This window comes from Hydractinia symbiolongicarpus, chromosome 7 (assembly GCF_029227915.1).
Source record: "Hydractinia symbiolongicarpus strain clone_291-10 chromosome 7, HSymV2.1, whole genome shotgun sequence".
Taxonomy (NCBI): Eukaryota; Metazoa; Cnidaria; class Hydrozoa; order Anthoathecata; family Hydractiniidae; genus Hydractinia; species Hydractinia symbiolongicarpus.
The window spans coordinates 4,176,615-4,198,240 of record NC_079881.1 but is presented as its reverse complement, the minus strand read 5'-3'; the positions used below and the strand labels follow the sequence as shown (position 1 = coordinate 4,198,240).

The 21,626-nt window shown below is 32.9% G+C and overlaps 1 protein-coding gene across 3 annotated transcripts; it reads left to right on the top strand.

The window, feature by feature from the left end:
• The first annotated feature begins 6,526 nt into the window (after positions 1-6,526).
• On the top strand, positions 6,527-20,721 carry LOC130648981 (sodium/calcium exchanger 2-like). 3 transcript variants are annotated; one of them, XM_057455151.1, is made up of 13 exons: positions 6,527-6,665; positions 7,900-7,978; positions 10,431-11,195; positions 11,287-11,354; positions 12,575-12,742; positions 13,263-13,311; positions 15,615-15,729; positions 16,045-16,277; positions 16,814-16,980; positions 17,277-17,451; positions 18,215-18,393; positions 18,540-18,869; positions 19,521-20,721. In XM_057455151.1, the coding sequence occupies exons 3-13, from the start codon at positions 10,469-10,471 to the stop codon at positions 19,764-19,766; spliced, it is 2,457 nt and encodes an 818-aa protein (XP_057311134.1). In that variant the 5' UTR covers positions 6,527-6,665; positions 7,900-7,978; positions 10,431-10,468; the 3' UTR covers positions 19,767-20,721. The 3 variants fall into 3 exon arrangements, with proteins under 3 accessions (XP_057311134.1, XP_057311131.1, XP_057311133.1); XM_057455148.1 differs by having other exon boundaries at positions 15,594-15,729; XM_057455150.1 differs by lacking the exon at positions 7,900-7,978 and having other exon boundaries at positions 6,641-6,665; positions 15,594-15,729.
• Positions 20,722-21,626: the final 905 nt, after the last annotated feature.

Below are 21,626 nucleotides of genomic sequence, written 5' to 3'. Positions count from 1 at the left end.
CGTATATTTTATTGGTCTTGCCAGTCAGGTTTCCATTATTACCGCATCAATTTGCCAGTATATTCTCGCTAAAGGTGGTCATGAAATCGATTTTAAAATTGGAATGTTGGTGTTATATGTTGCTTCTTTGACTGTATTTGAATTTGGCGAGGAGCTGTTTATGGTTGTTGTGTTAGCGAAACTTGTATCGTCGAAACATCAAAGTTACTTGGAAAGTATACGAGTAATGCTTAATCAGTTTGGAAATATTTCTGGAGCATTTTTATCTTTAATCTTCATAAAATATGCAAGTATATTGATGCCATTGTTTGTAATTGTAAATTTACTATTACTTTTTTTTCTGTATCTGTTTAAGAATATCTTGATCCATCCAGAAGTACTGGTGTGAATTACCTATGTTTTAACTATAATGTGTGTTTTATACTGGTGTGTAATAGTATAACACGTTCTTTCGTTCCTTCGTTTGTATATTTGTGTACTTTTTTATGAACTACAGACATATTTTAAAGCAGCTTCGCCTATACACTAATTCCGTCCAAATAAATTTGCTGTTTTTCCTGAAGAACTAAACGCTGTAATCTGTTGCATTATTTTCCAAACGGTTATTGTTTTGTTCCTTATATGCTTCTGCAATAGACTTTTAAAATTCACATTTATTATAAAACATCACGGTTAGTGTCGGGAAAATGACTTTCATAGTTCCCTGATTATTTTTTTTTTTTCACGATTTTTGAATATATTTAAAAAATCCATTTATAAAATAAACGAATTTTTAAATCTGCTTCTAAATTGGACTTGGATTTTGCAAGTGAATTTTTTCTCAACCAGGTGGAAGGAAATTCCACAAGTCCAGTCAGCTCATCATTTATACTTTTCACTTTGACTCTATTAGGTATCGAATTGCATGTAATGGTTACGCTCCATTAAAGTCGCATAAGGACAATATCGATTTCACCCTATATGATATGACTGAAATTATAACTTAGAAACATTTTTCGTTATGTTAATTTCATGCCAGGACAATTTTGCAAAATATAATATCAACTAAGGATAGGGAAGGTTGCAAATTTAACGTACGTTGACAGAGCGAAAGGATAAGGGGTGGGGAAATCTTAAAAGAATAGTTGACGTCAATTGTAAACAATCCTTTACCCCGTCATAGAAAAACAGTTACGTAGGACTTTTTTGTAGAATATTCTTATATAAAAGTTTTACCCTAGTTTGATCGTGAAAATGATCGTGCAAAAGTATGTCGAAAAAGCAGAATGCTATAAACTGGGAGCGGTATATGAATATTTTAAAAGGAGGGTTAGATGGTGGAGGGAGCACAGGCAATCCAACCGGGGATTTTAAGCGTTATACGATAATGCACACACAAGCCTTAACAATACACACACAAGCCTTAACAATATAATAACAAAGCGCACTCATTAGCATTCGTAACTACGGGAGTCGTTTAGCATGCAATACACCTTTTTCTAGTTTTAAAAACGTTCTGCAAATTATAACTTAAATATGTGCCAACATCTTTGAGTAAGCTAGATTTTCTGTATGAATTTTAACATTCGTGAAGAATGTTGTAAGGCTTTCTACAGGTTATACTCAAGATAATAATAAAAAAGTAAAAGCAAACCTTAAGGTATACTAAAATTGTGGTGGCATAGAGGTGATGGATGTTATGCGCGGTATAGAGCATCCCAGCTTTCACCACACTTGTGCCAAATGTCGAGTAAATCAATGTCTGCGCAGGGACGACCCTGGAAGAACCTACGAAAATAAAAAACGTGAGTTCTTTAACGCGTAGTGCAGCATGACATTCTGTATGGTGTATCAAGAGCAAGTTAGCTGAGTCTAAAGCACTGTGAAATATAATGGATATGGAAAACCAAAGGCTCCGTATGGGATACTCGCAGTTAAATCAAACTCCTTTTGGATCAAATACGTATAAATAACAACGGTAACAAAAACAAAAAACCCAGAGGGTTCTCCCAATAGAGTTTTGTTTCTGAAACAAAAAGCCATGAAAAGTCAATGCAAGCGCTATAAACACTCCTTACCTCTTGCAAATTTTAGGGCGAGCGGACAATGATAAAGAATTGTACCCGATGCTTGCATGCTGCCAATTTATTAGGACAAAGCACAAAATGCCTGCACAAAAAATAAAGGAATCATTGTCCAATCTACAATTACTCTGTATATAAATATGATATTATTTTAGTAAAAATTCGAAATGCACTAAAGCATGACACAGATGTAGCCTCCTATGAACATCTAGGTTGTGACATTGGTTTATTGGTAGCAACCGAGTTCAGTGGCAGTTTGACCACAAGATACCGATAGAATATGTAAAGAACGGCATGTATCCGACAAAAGAAAAACAACAACTACCTTAATATGCAGCCCCTCTGGGTTATAGACAATCATACGAAGAGCCATCGATATATTTTGAAACAGTCTAGTGCGTTTCATCAGCAAACTAGACATAAGTGACAATGATAGTAATCCTTCTTCTCACACAGTTGAGTCTAGGCTATGCTATTTTACATACCAGAAGGTTATAATAAAAAATAGTGAGCTCGCACAAGTCTTTGATATAGCGGATACCCCCGTTCAGAACTATGGGCGGGAGCTAACGCAATACAAGTAGACGACTGCGGATAAAAAGCTAGCATTAAAGGAGGCTCAGCGCAAGGCGAGGTGTATCTATTACCAGGAAAATGCGCAGAAGGTTTTCTAGCCAAGATGAGGTCATGGATAAGATCTGCACGAATAAAATGAGAAAACAGCCAAGGCACTCTCTGGTCACCTAGTTAATTTGATATCAAGCAAGAAAACATCATTAAGGATAGTATGACAGATCTTGATATTCTTGTCCTTTCCTTTGGAAGATATTTGGCAGTATTGATGGTTACATGCCATACCGTGAATGATATAACCAAGAAGATACACGTTTCTACGGTTTTAAAGAAAGAATAAGAAGATGTTTGAAATTGTGTGTCAAAATTACCTGAGAAATATTCCCAAAACTCCCATGGCACAGATGTAAGTGGTATTGGTGTATATATTGCAAGAATCAGTATCCTGACACCACCTGCCGCTAGATTTCCTCCTCATATATGTAAGTTGGAGCTAGATGAAGAATGTTCAAAGTATATCGCCAGACTCAATGAATGAAAAACTTATGATAGGTTTGCAGGGGTTAAGTTGATGGAGGGTTTACTTCTATAAAATAAAGGTTGATCCAATAGAGCACAACGTGCAAGAACAGCGTGTAATTACAAAACAGTGAAGTATCCGGTGGGAGTAGCACAAGGTCCCAAGTTAGCGGCACAATCTCAGTCACAACCTCTACTGCACATGATACTTCACAGTTAAACTGTGGGTGCTATGGTGAAGGAGCTTTGGCCGTTTTTGCATTAAGTTTAGTGTGTTATATAAGTTCGAGCGATCGCCAGCGACAGTTTAAACAAAGCTTGCCGGAAACTGGGCTCTACGATGCGACAAACTTGTCGGTTTAGCCATTTGTCGGATGGGTTAAAGTATAATTTATGCGCTACCCAAAGGTCTTCCAATGTGATAATGGCTCTGAGTTTGAGTCAGATGTCACAAAACTCTTAGAGGATTTTGGTGTGTAGATCAAGCGCACAGCGACCAAGTACCATCATACTTTTAAATAATGTGTAATAAAATTTTTGCGAAAATACTCTTCTGGAGCACAAGATGCGCGGACAATAAAACATTTGTATAACTTATCTTCAGTTCCACAGCTTTGGGTTTCCTGGATCTACACGTAATCTCTAAAGCAACGCCCAATACTTCCAAGGGAGATGGAAAAACCCACACCTATGAGAGGCATGCTTTTCACGCTCTCGTATGCTGCTTTTATGTCATGAAAACCTAAAAAAATTTCCGAGATCTCCACACTTAAAAAGAGGTTGTAGTTCGTACAAGACCTCAATAGCCCCGTCGGGTACAGCGAAAAACAATAAATAAATCATAGCAAAGAATTAGCCAGCTTTTTCTTATTTTGTCACGAAGGTATAAGATTACTTATAGGGATATCAAGTGAAGCGATAAATATAGGGAAACGGTGCCGTAAATCCTTGTGTAGCGCTTAAAGCAGTCCACCCTTTCAGATGTAATGTCTAATAACTGTGGATTAAATTGTCACCACAAGTTTAGCCAGCCAGATTGGTAAAGGCAACGCAAAAAAAAAATAATGTTTGTTATGATAGTGAGCACCAAACTAAATAAACTCTTAACAAAACATCATAAATACATGACTAGCTAGCTTACTATGCTCTGCTCCATGACGATTCACGTATGTAGTTAAAATCTTAATACTTATATTAACATGTAGAAACATAGAAAAACAAATATTATAAAAATAATAAAGTCACATGAACCGATTGTGGCCGACACACTGAAGATATTTTTTCTGTTCGATTATTGTCTATATTGCTTCGACGTGTTATCTTGCAATGCAACTTGGTAATGGACATTGAAGAAGGACATTGAAGGGATCTCGGAAACACGTTACGTGAGACAACAAAAGCTACGATCTTTGTTAGCATCTGGTTATGCTGGAAGTCACTGTCGCTAAGCATGCTTATACTTAAGCCTGCTAGACGGCAGTGCCTTCAGTGGTGCGATGTTTACAACGAAGTGATACCTTGTCCAACGGAGCCATTTGTGTTTAACTTTATGATAATTCATTATGATAAATCAGCCAACAAATAAATAAGAAAAGTTTTAAAAACACATGTTAAGATTTTATTTATAAATTAAAAATAAAATCTTAACATGTGTTTTTAAAACTTTTCTTATTTATGATAATTATTATTCAGATTGTTTATCCAGGATAGCTTCTTTACTTTCTGCTAGTACTGCTATCACCGAGGATCCCGCGAAGGGGGTGCACTTACCACTTTAATATAACTACGAAAGGCGTACAAGCACAGCAATCTCTCAACTAGAAAACCGCCTAAGATATATAAAGGACGGATTCACACTTTTATAATCTCTGGCATGACTCGGCCGGGGTTTGAACTCGAGACTTCCTGCACTGGAAGGTAACGCTCCGTTTTCATCTCATTTAGTTTTCAAAATGGAAAAACAGCGTCAAAACGTGGTCAACACTGGACCAAAAATGGACTTAAAAGGGGCAGAGACTTAGTGGAGACGAAAGGCACTGTACACAAAATCTGTATTACGAAAAAAACTGCCCCAAGATCCAGAAAGGTTTGATATATCGTTGAATCGGGGCGTGCTTAGGCAAAAATCCCTAAAACAAGGGTGGCGTCCTAACCTCAGCAAGAAATAGCGCCTTAAGATTTTTGATCTAACGAGATAACCTCAGAACTGCTGAAATAAATGGTAACCGCGTTCTTAATTGCTTGTGGCTGCGATCCGCCCACTTTTAATATTTTATTGCCTGGCCGTACTTAACGATAATTGGTCTTAATTTGTCCGCCGGGAAGGCTGCAAAGTTGCTTCTTTTACACATGCATAGGTTAGATGGACAGTTTTTAAATAAGCTTGCACTTCCACGGCAGTCAAAAACAACATGAAAATTTCCCGTTCGTTGCTACTACAGATTCTATCATTTTACTTTGGTTATAAATAGAAATCTTTCATGGCCTAAAGTTGTGTTCTATTTCTTTGGGAAAATCAGGGGAGAACAATCGGTTAAAAAAATTAAAAACGCCTGAGTTAGCGCCCTGAACATTTTAAAAAACTTGAAACTACAAGATAGGTAGAAATCTATACCAAAATCTTCACCTCAGAAATCTATACTAAAAATTATGCAAAAAATAGGTATTAATTTTAAATTTAGATAGCCTATGCCAAAGATATACCGAATCTTTTAACACAAAGAACGGAATGCAGGGCGTAGTGCATCCCCCCCCCCTAAAAATCCCCCCAAGAAACCACATACTTAAGTAACGCTATCGAGACCGCTTAAAATGTGCCCTTGAGCCCTCAATGAGCAAAACGTTTTACCGGGGGTAAATAGGTATTTTACAAATATAGATGTTTACGGACGTAAAAAAAAGAAGATCGTTAAAATCTTGTAGTAAACTCATTACTATCCAAGTTTGTAAATACCTTCATATTTTTAAGGAAAAAATAAAATCGAGAAGAACGCGACTAAAGTTGTTACTTTTTGGTGAAATCCTTATAATAAAATAAATTATTTTATTGTGAATAAATACAGGCAAAGATCGGTATTAATGTAATGGAAAATAAAGAAATAAGACATTCTGAATCCATAAAAAAAACTGTATTTAATTATTAATATTTACAAAACACAACCCTTAGATGAAATCTAGGTACGCCCTGGCGTTACTAATCTAAAAAAGGAAAATATAAATCATTTTCGGCCTAAAATTTCTCGTTGAAATTCCTGGGAACGAGATTGGGTAGAAGATAGAACAACAATGTTGCCGTCCGCCGAATCGCATCCAAGGGGCGGTATCGCATAATGGCAGATTACGATGTAAACAATAACCTCGTAGTTGCCCGTTGCTGGGCGGCTTGAAAATTGGTACAGATCAAAGCATTTATAACATTGGTATAGAGTCCTTTGTGAAGTCTTAAGTACGTTTCGTGTGTAATTGCAGCCATACATCATTTTCTACTTAATTTTTCAAGCTGATTAATTTGTAAGTTTGATGTTGTGAAACTATACTTTATTCACATTGCTTTTTTTACATGTGATTAATTTTTGATTTATAGCTACTAGCTGGCTATATATAGCTATAGCTACACTGAGCTAGCTACTTCTATGTATCTAAACATATTTGATTTTATTTTAAAGCAAGAGAATAGTGAATACTTTAAATAAGATATGACTTAACTTTATATAGCTAGGTCGTTTATAGAAATCATACACATTATATTATAAGAGTAGAAAAAAAGTGGTTAAATTAAATATTTCTTTTTTCATTATTTATTTTAAAACAAATGTTTTTTATGTCTTTTTTAATTTATTACATATTCCTGAGAAATGTTGATATATATTATATATATTGTATGAAACAAACCTTTTCTTGAATTTACTATAAATAATAGTATCAACATTATATTTTTGGCAAGATTATGTGTGCAATTTTATACATGAAATTTCATATGTCCCATGAGAAACTTAAAAGTTTAATATAATAATACGTTCGCTTTTATGATGTGATCATATTGTGTTTAGAACCTGGTTACTTTACGATATTGTTCACAATATTTCAGATTTTTTCAGATCACTGAAGAAATTGAATTGACTGGCCATTATAATTCTTTGTGACTGCCAGGGATAATCATTTTAAAAGTTGGCGTGCCATAAGATTTATATAAATTAAATATATATTCCCCCAAATTCCTGTTTTTGATTTTAAACTGAAAAAAATGTATATATAATTTATTATTCATTATTAACATTATTAACAAAAGATTGTTGTCTGAAAAAGTTTTTTGTCATTATACTTTTTATTAAACTTATATGTGTCTGGCCAAGTTAGTTGTTTTTTTTGTCATTTTTTATTATATATTATTATTACTAAGTTACCATTAATGTTTATTTTGAAATATTGCCTTGGTAACATAAGGGATGGGATGTGAATGTCATAAAGTGTAACTTTCTATGTTTAAATTTTTTATTACTAGGAGTTAAAGCCATCAAGATGAGCTTTGAAATGACTCTAATTGCAAAAATTCACCACATAACAGCAAACCATTAGCTTTACTATGGTTACTTAAACTTAAATTGGTCACATCTCTCTACAAAAAATTCCTTGTATAGATAGCAAGTTTCAAAGTCTTTTAGTTGAGGTTTTTTATATATAATCTCATCTAATTTTTTCTTCATCGTTTGGTGTTTTATTCCTGTTTGTGTTTTTGTGTTTTTAGTATTGAACACAAGCTGTTATACACACACACACACACACATAAAATTTTGATATAAATTATTCTCTGTGAAAGTGACAGGGTAAGTACAGTTTTTTTTAAAAAAAAACAAGATTTTTTGATAATATCAAATAAAGTATATACTGATATTTTTCAACTTTTTTGAAGTGACATAAGATAAAGCAGTCTAGGCATTCTTGTTTGTTTTATAAACGAAAGTATGTAAAAGAAAAATGAGCCCCTAAAAGTATCACAACTACTTTTTAATACAAAATCACGCTGTGTTTTTTTTGTGAAAAACTGGTTTTTTACAATCTTGATAAATGTTGCCTCGCAGTACTGCTTAAAAAACCTTCTAATTGTCTCATAGTGAAATTTTGCTTTTCCTTAATTTTTTTACAATAATTTTAATTAAAGCCTTGCAAATAAGTTATTGTGGACCATTAAAACTATTTTTTTAATTTTTATTAACATTTAGGTTATCATAGATCATTTTGTTAACCAAACGAATGTTTGAAGCTTAAAATGTTAATTAGCACACTTTGTCACAGGCCGTAAGCTTTAAATTTTCTTTTCTTTTTATAAATCTTTCCAAAACATTTTTTTAAAAACATCACTATGAAGTTAATTGATTAATACCAAATAATTTTAATATTGAATAAAAAATTATTATTTCTTTTTTCTTTTATTAAACTTCGATAATGTTTCATGCAATGTCCAGTTAAAATAATTAAAAAAATCTTAGTTTTAAAATACATGCTGGTACAGTATTTCCATTTATTAGTCTTTCATTTACTGGTGCTCTTAGTGTGTATGTGTATGTAATGTGTATACTTCTATTTAACAGCAGTTGTTGAAATATATGTAAGCCTCTAGCAAATATATAACAAATTTAAGGTTTCCATCCACTGACATTTGTTAAGTAAAAAATTATAACAGGCTAAATTTGGAGAAAATTATTTTATATCCTTTTCTAAATCCCAGTCTTAACCCACCAGGCACAAAATCGTCCAGTTCTGGGGACAAGTTGTGTCTTTTAAGCTTAAAATCAAAGGCGCAAAGATTTATGTTGAAGTTCTGACTAAGGAAACTTCTTACTAGGTTTTGAGAGTGTGAGCATTTAATTTCTACGCTAGCTAGTTTTCAAATATAATTATATTGATCCTTTTGGTAAATTTGACCAATTAAAAAATTATTCTATTTTTTTTTTCATTTTACCTATCACTAGATATTATGTAACTTCAGACGCCTGATCAAAAATTAGAACTAACTTACAGGAATTAGTTCTTTTCCAAATATTAAATTCCTTCATCAATGCACTGCTCAAGAAGGGCTATAACTTTGTGACTTTTGTGTTTCTATTTGACAACCTTTTATTAAATATTATATCATTAATATTGATATTATCCCCCAGAATGCCCAGTATAAATAAGGTTAAAATTTTGTACACTGTATATACTGCATTGTTTTCATCATCTTCCATTATTGAGTAGCAGAATTTCTAAATTTTAATAAAGCCCTGATAGTTCAGATTATTCTTTTTATTTTTGTAAAAGCTTTGACAATAACTATTTTTATTATTTTAGACTTAAAGTAATCAATAATAATACAATAATTAAACCCAAATTCAAGATTTGTAGCTATGAGTTCAGTTAAAATGCAACACTCGTTTGAAATTAAGATTAATACTGCTTATTTTAAATATAAATATTGTTTTTTTACAATTTTATTAGCTGTGTTACTTGTAATTAACACAAGATATATATATATATATATAAAGAAAAAACCTTTGATACCATGGTTTCAGTGAGCAACACCTTATATAAGTTGGTACTGTCATAATGTATATATTGTATATAATTCAATTTAAAATATTTAAGTAATTCATACACATATAACTTCAAAAAAGTTCATTATTTTTAATCAAACTTCTGTTTCATAAGATTCACCTGCTTCATTTACACATTTCTTTTTTTTCACTTTTTCTTTTATTCCTTTCATATTGTTCTTCTGTTTTTTCATAAATTAGTGTTTTTCTTTATTTGTAATATCAAAAATATTCATATATACTTAATTCAAATGTTTATTATTTTATTTCGATGTTGGGAGTAATTACTTTTTTGAGTTGGTTAGCATTCGTTGCTAGGATTTTTTTATTACTGGAAAAGATTTTGTTAACATGTTAATTTTATTAATTAAAATAACTGTAGTCATAAAGCTGAAACTTTATATTGAATGAGTAGGTGTGTCAAATTGTTGTCTTCAGTTACAAGCTTGTATAGTGTTTAAAAATTATTTAGTTTGATGTATATACTCAAAAATTCTAAATTTTTTAATGATTTGTGTCTCTACTATACGCATAAAATATTTAATTATTGTCCATGACTTTGATATTTTTCGGAATCAAACATAGAAATTTTTATATTATTTTGTAATGTATGTATTTATATATACTATAGTGAACAAGCATGGATAGTGTTGTATAAACAAATATATACATGTATTTTGTCAAATTTATATTTTTTTACTTATAGTTATGACATATATATGGTGACCAAATTTTGCCTCCAAGATGTCAAATAGTTCCAGTGTTGTGTATCAATACATGTGCAAATCAAATTACTCATGCAGCAAGATCAGTGAAGGAACTCTTCTTATTCCAATCTTAAATGAATCTGAATGGGGTACTGGACTAAGAATATTTTTCTATGTTGTTGCACTAATATGGTGTTTCATGGGTGTGGCTATTGCTGCTGATTTGTTTATGTGTGCCATTGAGGTTATCACTAGCAAGACAAAAGTTATCCGCGTTGCAACTGACGATGAAGATGTGAGTGGGAAAGGTTATGAGGAAGTTGAAATACGAGTATGGAATGACACGGTTGCAAATTTAACCCTCATGGCTTTAGGTTCATCTGCACCAGAAATTCTTCTTTCGATTATTGAAATTGTTGGAAACAATTTTGAAGCAGGAGAATTGGGTCCTGGAACCATTGTCGGTAGTGCCGCTTTTAATTTGTTGGTCATTACTGCAATGTGCGTTATGGCGATGAAAAATGGTGAAGCAAAACGCATTAATGCATTCACTGTGTTTTTAACCACAGCATTTTTTGCAGTATTTGCGTATGTCTGGATGTTTCTTGTAATGTCTGTCATATCGCCAAATCGTATGGAGGTATGGGAGGCTGCTTTGACTCTGCTGTTTTTCCCCATCCTGGTTATCCTTGCTTACATTGCCGATAAGGAATTGTGCTCAAATATTGGAATTTTGCGTAGAAAACGAAGAAAAGTTGAACTTAGTAAGTGTGTTGTACATATTCATAATTCATATTTTTTATGCTTCAACTGTAAAATTTTTACCATTTTATTAAAACTTGTTTTAAATTTTAGACAACTTGGATCTCCTCAATGAGAAGGTGTTAAAGAAGCATCATCCTGATTTGATTGAATATATGAAGGTATATTTTTGTTGTTGTTATGCTATTTTATTCCCAAATTTTCACAATATATATTTATTCTTCTGGAGGCTCAAGTAAGGGTACAAAATTCCATTACAAAAAGCTGCAAAGTTTTGGAAAAATGTCATGCGATTAATAGCAAAATTTATTATCGTGCAGTTTGTTTATGACCACAACATTAATACTTGATATTTTATTAAGTTTATTCTGTATATACTCTATATTATTATAGGATACACTCAAAATTATTATTAAGTATTAATATGCTAAAATTTCTATAAGTTTTTAAGTTATGGCCATGAACATGGCAACAGCATGCATAACATTGTTGTTTATAATTTCGTGTTAGTTACTTCCCCATAGTAACAAGATGAGGAAAGTTCCAATAATAATTTTTTTATAACCCAACAACTGATTTGGTACTATATCATATTGAGGACTCTTTGCTATGCTTTCCTGGATTTATAACATAGACCAATAACGCATCTAGTTATGACATTACCTTAAAAAAGAGTAACCACACAGCTTTAGAAGCAAATTAAAAAGAGAATTATGAAATATAAAAGTTATTGCATGCTGATGTTATCTCTCAGTCAAAATTAAATGTAAAGTTGATTGTGTATACTTACAGGTACACTAGTGTATGAGACTTTTCGGTTCCTAATAATCCCTGTTCCTTAGATGGGTTTTTTTATGGTCAGCAGTTGATGAGACTTACAGGTTGTCTAAGAATTTGAAAAACAACAAATAAATCCGTTAATAAGGTTAAAAGATTACCTGAAATTAATTTTGTGATAAGGGAGATGACAAAGGAACTGGTTTCTGTTTTCTCTGATAAAAAAAACAACAAGTCAGATTAAATACTGAAAAAATATGAAACACAACGTTATTAGTTACTGTGGCAATAATTTTCATCTTGTACTGGTTCTTCTACCTTTTCTCTTACCATATATTTTTGTTGTGGCAAGGATGAATTACCAACTTAAGGCAGGTTCTGACAAAGCCTATTAAACATAAATCACCACAGGAAAGATTAGATTGTTAACACCATGCTGCCATTGTATGTTTAACAGTATTTTCACGCACAAATTGTTGTGATTCAACCAAAAATATATGTTTGAACACCAAAACAACAGTGCTTTTCTTGTCCCAGTAACAACATCTTGAAGCAATTCATGAACCTGGCATATTTGCTTAATAGTTGAATTTTTTAACCTCAGGAAATCACTGCAAATCCCAACATAACTGAGGAAGAAGCTGCGAAATTAATTGCCATCAAAATCGAATCTTCAAAGAAAAAGAACTATGGATACTACAGAGTTGGCGCTCTTCGAAGTTTTGGAGGTGGACGTAAAGTTGTTCCGAGAGTCACACCCAAACTGCAAGAGGTGAGGTTTGCAACAATCTTGCTTCTTCCTGTCAAATACATGTTTTTTTTAAAGCAAATGAAATTCAAAATCAGGCTGGGATATGCTTTTTGTGTTATGCTTGTTAGAAAAACGAATTAAAAACTTAAACGAGGCTGTCTAAGTATGGATAAAATGAGATGTTCTCGTTTTTATCTTCGAAGAAAAAGCTATACAATTTATATTTACACCAGGCCAGGCCCAGACATTATATTGGCGTTAATTAAGTTATTGTTTATCAAGAAAAAAAAGACTGTGTCGCATCAGAAAGATTCATCAAGACTCAACATGTGTTAAAAAAAATTTCTTTACCTAAGCCTGAATATACCCATAAGTGTTACGGTTATGAGAAACATTTGTAGGAACGAATGTTATTGTGTGCGTATATAGCTGGATAAAAATTATTTTTTTTTATAATTTTGCTTGCTTACGAGATGTAAAATATCTTTGCAACAAATTACTACCACTTTCCATTATGTAATCTATGCCTCTTTGTTTAAAGATTTTGGATAAAGAAGGTAATTTGGCCGAAGTTCAATTCCAACAACCTGGTAAGACTTTTAAACCATAACTTAATTCTGTCTGTCATTTTTATTGATAGCTATTGTTACACTTCACCATTTAAACTGCATTAACATTTACTAAAACTTTAGTGACGTATCCAGACATTTTTTTGGCTCTGTATCAAATCTACGAAGACGATGTAAAATATTTTTCTTTCGATGTTTGAGCATCTGCATTTGAGACTTAGTCGAGAAAAAGCTCGTATTAGAATCCGTCGATTTAACGTTTCGATTATCGGGTTAAATTTTGCCGTCAATAGTTGCGGCTAGTGAAAAAGCTGTTTCTTGAATACTGTATGGTCAAAAATAGGTTAAGTTTGTGAAGTCAAAAGTTATGCTAATAAGAAAAAAACGGTTTGAGTGCATTTAAAAGCTCATATTAAGATCTATCATATCAGCCTTTCGATTGTTGGGTTAAATTTTGTTGTTCAATAGTTTCGCCTAATGCACAAACCCAATGTTTTATTTACAAAAGACTACAAAAGACTACAAAAATTTGGCTTTTCCTTCGTAAAGGAGTGTTGTCTTTTTGCACCCTAGATTGTCTCTGTTCAAGGTTTTCATTTTTAAGTATTGTCATTATCGTAAGAGTTACCAGCCTAATACAACTGTCAAAAAGATATGAATATGTCACTAAAATGATAACATTAAATTACTTGTATATAGTCCACTAAACTGACTTTAACCTTAACAAACTTAACTGGAAAAGACTTTAACAAAACATAACACTTAACTTTAATGACGTAACAAGATATTACATATAGCACAGCTTTGCACATGCCCCTTTTAATTTCTAATGTTTACAAAACATGCCAAATTTAGTTGGGAATTTTTTTCATTTTTGATTTTTGTACACCTTTTTGACGAGAACCTGGTTTTAACGTTGAGGCTGAGATTTTGCAAAGAAACTCAGACGATATAAAGAGCTTAATCAGTTTGAATTCTTTTAAAGATTACTAAGAAGAAAATAATGTGAGTCTGGAATTTTCTGGAATATAGTTATTTCCAAACTGTTTTACGAATTGCCCATATCTTTTTACAATAATTTAAACACTTTCTATAAGTGCATCCAACCTCAAATTTGGGCGTTCTTATATAAACATGCAGTCGTTAAACATGAAAATGGGTATCTGTTCTCAAGTCCAGTAAAAATATTCGAGTTATGAAAAATCTTAAAATTACTCAGAAGATAATTAAACCGAGAAAATAATGTTCAATTTTAAGTTAACGTCAAAGAATTAATTTCTTAAATTTCTAATGAAATAGTATAAAAGCTTAAACAAAGAATGGAAAATGAGGAATATTCTATGCACTCATGAATATTGAGTGAATTCAGCGGAAGCAGAAGTTACGGTAACGAACGTAAACATATGGCTGTTCACAAAAGACTTATGGTTATAACCAACCATAGAAACAAAGATGTTACATGCGATTAGATTTACTGAAGTGAGTAATTTTAATAACTAATTTTATCTCTAAATATAATCCAGTCATTAATTTCTCGTACACAAAGCGGAGAGGGGGCTTCAGGATCAGTGTAATTGTACATGGCAATAATTTCAAACAGTTTTGCATTTGTGGAACTGTTGCCTTGTACGCCAAGGGTGAAGGGGCCTTGCATGACAAACAAAGAAGAAAACAAAGAAAAGGCATATGAAGTTATAATCAATAGAGATCATGCTTGTTTAAAAATTCTTTTATATAACTTTACTTCGTCAATAATGAAGTCAGTACCTGTTACAACATAGTTTTGACTCGATAACTTAACTAATAGACCACAAATGTAGGTTGATAACCTCAGGTAACTCATCAACTCCAACCCTACATGCATGTAACAAACTTTATTTTGCTGGTGATAATCTAAAAGATTGGGGTAAGCGAGAAGCAAAAAGAGGTTGGAGATTTTCGAATTTGTGTCATATCAAACACTATAAAACACACTCAGCTACCTATACATAGTATATACACAAATCATGAAAAACATAGAATGATAATCCGTTGTAAGATTCAATCATGAAAATCCTTTCAATGAATTGGTCCAGTACTTATACTAGAAAAGAAAATGCTAATTCTGGAATGATGTAAAACTGGATAGGTAAGTGTTTCTTAGAAGCACTACTGTTAACTGATAACAAACAAACAAATCGGATAACACCTTAACAACAACAACAACAACATTACGTCATAAATAAACAAGTAAACAAATAATCGGTAAAACATCATTAAACATTCACTTTTATTTTACCTTCCCGCTGTGGTTGCTTGTGCAGAAGAACCACCTTCTGTTGCAGACAAAAAAGCGAAGATTGAGTTCACGGCTACGGCTGTATCGGTGCTGGAGAGTGGGAAAGTGGTGAATCTTGGTGTTGAACGATCGGATAATTTGAACGTCGTCGCCAACGTAACGTAAGTTGTTTGTTTGTTGCCTGAATCAGCATTTTTTTGTCTTAGTTTATTTAAATTTTGCCTGAGTTTCAGAACAAAATTTTTTCCTGGAAAAAGTGTCGATTTTCTTTGCGATGTTACGAGATTGTCGGAAAACATTAGGAATTTAAAAAAATTGCGAAAATTTCATTGTATTTTCACTATAAATTAAAAATTCATCATTTTCTTATTCTGTGGTCATTGTACAGAGTTCAGTATCGCAATGCCAATAAATCGTGTACCAATTCACACAAAAAGCAAAACATCTTCTTGAAGACACCTCTTTTTTTCTTATAGCTACGAAACTATTGACGGTACAGCAGAAGCTGGTTCAGACTACATAGCTAAGAAAGAGACACTCACATTCGAGCCTCAAGAAACTCACAAGTACATCGAAATCATCATCATCGACGACTATGAATGGGAACCTGACGAGACATTCTTTGTGAAACTACACTCTGACCCTCATGATAATGCGGTGGAGATCGGACAGCACTCCATTGCAGAGGTTACTATTATTAATGACGACGGTAAGTGTCAAGTATTTTGTCGTTTTTTTGTAGGTTTTTTTTTAAAAAAAACAAATCGTTGATTCTGTTTTTTCCCCGAATCACCTCATTAGCTGTTAACATTAGCAAGTACTTTGTCGCATTGTTAAAAATTTTTGTTTTTAAATTGTAAAACAGAAAAATAGCGCTCGAAATTTTTGCTTGTTTTCACAGTCCTAGACAAACATCTTTCTGGTGAGAGTTCAGATTATAACTTCTAGTTCTTGTTTTTGTTTACAACACAAGTGAGACTGTTTCCGGTACACTGTTCTCAATTTTTTTTGTATTTTCTGGATAATCTCCAATGATAATCCTCTTATATATAAAGAACGTATCATAGATGAACAGATATCAATAATCAATAAAAACAATTTATTTTCACGAAGCTTTTCGTAATCTATGTTACATGTAGACTTACACAGATGAACAGACGTTTTGGAGATAATTATTATATTTTTGTTCTTGTGAGAAAACAATCGCGTTTTAGAAAAGTAGTTTAAGGTTTGACCACCATTTAGAACCCGGGACATTTTCATTCAACAAACCGAGTCATATTGTGACAGAGAGTTGTGGTAGAGCTCAGATCGATGTTGAACGTGAAAATGGCGCCGACGGAAAAGTGGAAATTGTTTGGAAAACGAAAGATCAAAGCGCTTTTCATGGGAAAGATTTCATCGGAGGGGAGGTAGGTGATTTTCTAAGGGCGTAAGATATCGCTTGTTTAGCATACTTATCATAAAACAGCTTGCAAATCGTCCAAGCACAACACATCAGCGCCTTGACACCCCAGACACTAATGTAAGGCGCAGACAGTAGACAACATATTTCAAGCATTCCTTTGCGAAAATTGAGATTTCACGAACTGTTTAGTGACCCGTATTACTCCACCTCTAAGTGGACTGTCTATTTTTACGTCCTTAATACTCCATCCGTACGCCCTTATTGGTCACACGAATGTTATGCTATTATTTTTAACAATAGGGCACTCTTGTGTTCGACCATGGCGAAACTCTGAAAACTATAGATATTGAAATTGTGAACGATCATATGTTTGAGAAAGACGAGACCTTCATGTTGGAATTGGCTGAGCTGAAAACGCCTGGTGCAAAACTTGGTCGCTTGAAACGAACGGTCGTCACTATTGTAAGCGATGACGGTAAGACAATTCTTTTGTCGACTTCATTTTATTTTGGTTTTTAACTTTATTTTATCTCATATAGTTGGTTTAGGTCTAGTAACCTATTGGTGAGAAATTTTAAAATTTGTTATGATACAGTTCGCTTTTAGCTGACGTCTGTCTCGAGACCGTACGACGGTTTGTACCCGAGGATGAAAATCCTTTTTGTGATTGTTTAAATATATACAACCTTTGGGGATTTTCATTTTACAGACTGTGTTTTACGGAATTTTTTTTTACGAATTTTTTTAGTATCTCGTTTTACGGATTTTTGTTTTACGATTTTTTTTTAGTATTTCGTTTTACGGATTTTTGTTTTACGAATTTTTTTTAGTATTTCATTTTACGGATTTTTGTTTTCCGATTTTTTTTTAGTATTTCGTTTTACGATTTTTTTTTTAGTATCTCGTTTTACGGATTTTTGTTTTCCGATTTTTTTTTTAGTATTTCATTTTACGGATTTTTGTTTTCCGAATTTTTTTTAGTATTTCATTTTACGGATTTTTGTTTTCCGTTTTTTTTTTAAGTATTTCGTTTTCCGAATTTTTTTTTAGTATCTCGTTTTACGGATTTTTGTTTGCCGAATTTTTTTTAGTATCTAGTTTTACGGATTTTTTTAACGATTTTCGTTTTAAGGATTTCGTTTTAGGGATTTTCATTTCACAGACTTCGTTTTACGGAGTAGTGTCCATCCCAGCCAATTAAAGGGACACTGATGTAGGATATTTTTTTTATTTTTTAGAATACCAAAGAATGTTTGACCGTGTCGTTAACGCAGCCCATTTAAATTTGCATAAATTCTCGTTGGGATCAGAGACCTGGGGTCAGCAATTTTACGAAGCTATGAACGTCAACGGTGGAGATGCTGACGGAGCCACCACGATGGATTACATTATGCATTTTGTTACATTTTTCTGGAAGGTATTAACCTTTCTGCTTCGTATGAAATATTGCTATAAAACGATATAACCCGATGAAGTTAATAATTTTGCTTTATGACGTTTTAAACTAACCAACTTGATTTCTCTACCAATGTGGCATGGACTTATTTTTCTCTGTTTTCGTAGGTTCTGTTCGCCCTAGTTCCGCCAGTGTCCTGGTTAGGAGGTTGGTTGTCTTTTTGTATCATTCTTGGTATGATTGGAGTTATGACGGCTATCATTGGTGACATTGCGACCGTCTTCGGCTGTTTAATTGGTTTAAAGAAAGAAGTGACGGCCATTACCTTTGTTGCACTTGGTACCAGTCTTCCCGATTTATTCGCCAGTCGAAACGCTGCGCAAAATGAGAAATACGCTGATGCGTCAGTTGGTAATGTCACTGGTAGTAACGGTGTGAATGTGTTCCTGGGGCTTGGTATTCCATGGTTGATTGCTGCGATTTACCACGAAGTCAAAGTAAGTTTAATGTTGTTAATGAGGGCACGTACAGCTTGTACGTGCAGCGTGTACGTTTAGTTTCACGTCGCCAAATTTAAAGTGAAGTGTTCAGCTGAAATGAAATTGTCATGCCCACACGACGTTTTAAGTAAATTTCGAGCATCACCTTATGATTACTGCATATACGCAGTTGCACTCTTTTAAACTGAATTTTACTTTTTAACACTTGTAATGAATTTTTACCTCTGAGGAAGTGAAATTGAGACCAAAGTGATTTTAATTTCAGACTTCATCTAAATCTTTTTTTCACCCGATAATTTTATAACATCTATACGGCGTTATCGTTATGTTAATAACAAATCTTAAAATAAACAGTCGACTTGATATATACGTGTGTTGAGTGACAAACATTTATCAGGAGAATTATGTTGCAGGATTTAATAAAATCTATAAAAGGGGGTGGCACTTGTTTAAATGGCTTGTGAAATTATTTTTCCTATATAACAGGCGCTAAACCGTTAAAACGTTGAGGTGGCATTTAATTGAGGATTTACAGCAAATTAGCAACTGAAAATATATACATGGATATAGTTTTGTAATAATGTTTTGGGTAAGAAATTATTCATTTTTTCTAATATATTCTGTTAACTTATCATAATTTTTTTTCAGGGCGACGCATTCGTAACTCCTGCAGGTTCACTGGCAACAAGTGTGGTCACGTATTCCGTATGCGCCATCGTTTGTATCTGTTTGATTATCGCGCGACGTTACCTAAAATTTTTTGGAAAAGGTGAACTGGGCGGTCCGGCAGTTGGCATGTATGGTTCCGGTATTTTCATGATTTCCCTATGGTTCATCTACGTTATTGTTTCCTCCCTAGTAGCGTATGGTCACCTCGATCCGATATCGGTTTAAATTATCCTCTAGTCAACTTGAAGAGATAAAGAAAACTTGAAGAGTTATTTTTCAATATAGTTTTAAAAAACCGCCTTGAAGCTACCATTTTGATTAAAATATAAACAAATATGGCTGATTTTTCGCGCCGATTGCTTTTTATCATGGATTGAAATGTACTATAGATGTAGGTTGGAGGAAATATGTCGTGCTAGGATGTGATACATTATATAAGAAACTAGGAATTTTTTTTCTATTATAACTTAATTATTATTGTACTGTGAATTCATTAGTGAAATCATTCTAGTAAGAAAACTTTTCGTCAAATATTTAGAACTATCTATTTGAAAGAAGTATAACAAAATCCTCTTCAAGGTTGGGGCGTTGTCTTCTACGCTAGCTTAATAGGAAATATAATTTAGAAATAATTTAATCATTAATTTTAGTGATTTTATTTTTTGCAATGTTGAAAATAATTTGTTGTTTTTGCTAGAGTAGAATGATATTTTGAGATTTAAATCATCTACATGTTCGGTTACATTTTTGATTTAAAAGCCTTGTTTAACTTCTCTATGCCTTTAGAAACCAAACTGTATAATGTGATATGAGTCATAAATTAAATTTAGTCGTCCAACCTCGTTACTAAAACTGATTTGCATAATCCTGGTACGAGGTTGCTCTCGCTAATAATGACGGGTTAGTTTATTTCAATTTTTTTGGTTAATTTTTTTACATTTTATGTATAATGTATTTAAACTTGCTTTTTCTCGCACTTTATTTTTTGTAATTCTCAAAATAGATCGCTTTTCTTGTGGTACGCATTGTCTTCAGAGCGCATGAGTGTAGGAAGTATTCTTCTGCTTTGTCAAAGCAAGTGCAGAACAAGGAAAGCGATTTGTTAAATTCAGAGATACGTTTTTAAATATTCAAAACACTCATTTCCGTTATGTGAAATATTAATGAATCTGCATGGTTATTTCGTTGTTTTTTTTTGTGCTAGCTGTAGCTCTTCTTACGATACCCGCTACATCACTCATATGTTTTTTGTCACCTAGCAGAACCGGCTATCATTTTTGGCTAAAACGGGTATTTTTTTCGGCCTAAAATGGATACACTTTCGCAGCCAAGTTATTGAATTATAAATATAAAGTATTCCTGTAAACAAATTTTTTAAGTACAACATACAGTTTTAGGAATATGTCACATTTTCGACCCCAGAGCTCCGAGGTTTTAAGCTTAAAGAGCTCTGGGTACGAGAATGATCGTGTCATTTACACCGCAGCACATTCTAAAATAAACATTAAACAGTTTTTTCGAACAGCCTGATCAAATATTAAACTTCTATTAAGTGTTACCTCCCATGTGTGACAAATTCATTCTCATGCTTCAGAGCTATAAATCGTATTTCTATTTCTGTTGTCTGCGTTAAGTTTTTTTTAATAAAAGGAAATAAAGGTTTAGTTTTACATTTTTGCTTTTCAGACATGCATGTCACAGTTTTGGCTAAAGTTTATTTACCAGTTACCAGTCAATAATTAGGTTTTTTTCAGTACGGTATTGATATGTTATTCCCAACAATACCCATTATGGATAAGCCCCACAGCGAAACAGAACTTGAGAACTATTTGTTCAAATAAAACAAATACACATTTTTTTATATAAGCAACCCCACTTTTTGGTTTAGGGCTGGGGTTGCTATGGAATTTTAGAAATTCAGGGCTAAAGTTGCTTAGTAGGTTGCTAAGGAAAAATAGACCTGGAAAAGGAAAGGATAAACGCGATCACGCAAACACTGTACAAACACCAAATATACAAACACCAAAGGCGAAATTTAATATTTCTGGTTTTTTAAAAAAACTGTGTTTAGTTTTCGCTATTCTA

Coding starts and splice junctions, on each gene's coding strand:
- LOC130648981 (XM_057455148.1), top strand. CDS start 10,469: ATGTCAAATAGTTCCAGTGTTGTGTATCAATACATGTGCAAATCAAAT. Junction 13,312..15,593: donor AGTTCAATTCCAACAACCTG/GTAAGACTTTTA, acceptor TTGCTTGTGCAG/AAGAACCACCTTCTGTTGCA. Junction 18,394..18,539: donor TTGTTACATTTTTCTGGAAG/GTATTAACCTTT, acceptor CTGTTTTCGTAG/GTTCTGTTCGCCCTAGTTCC.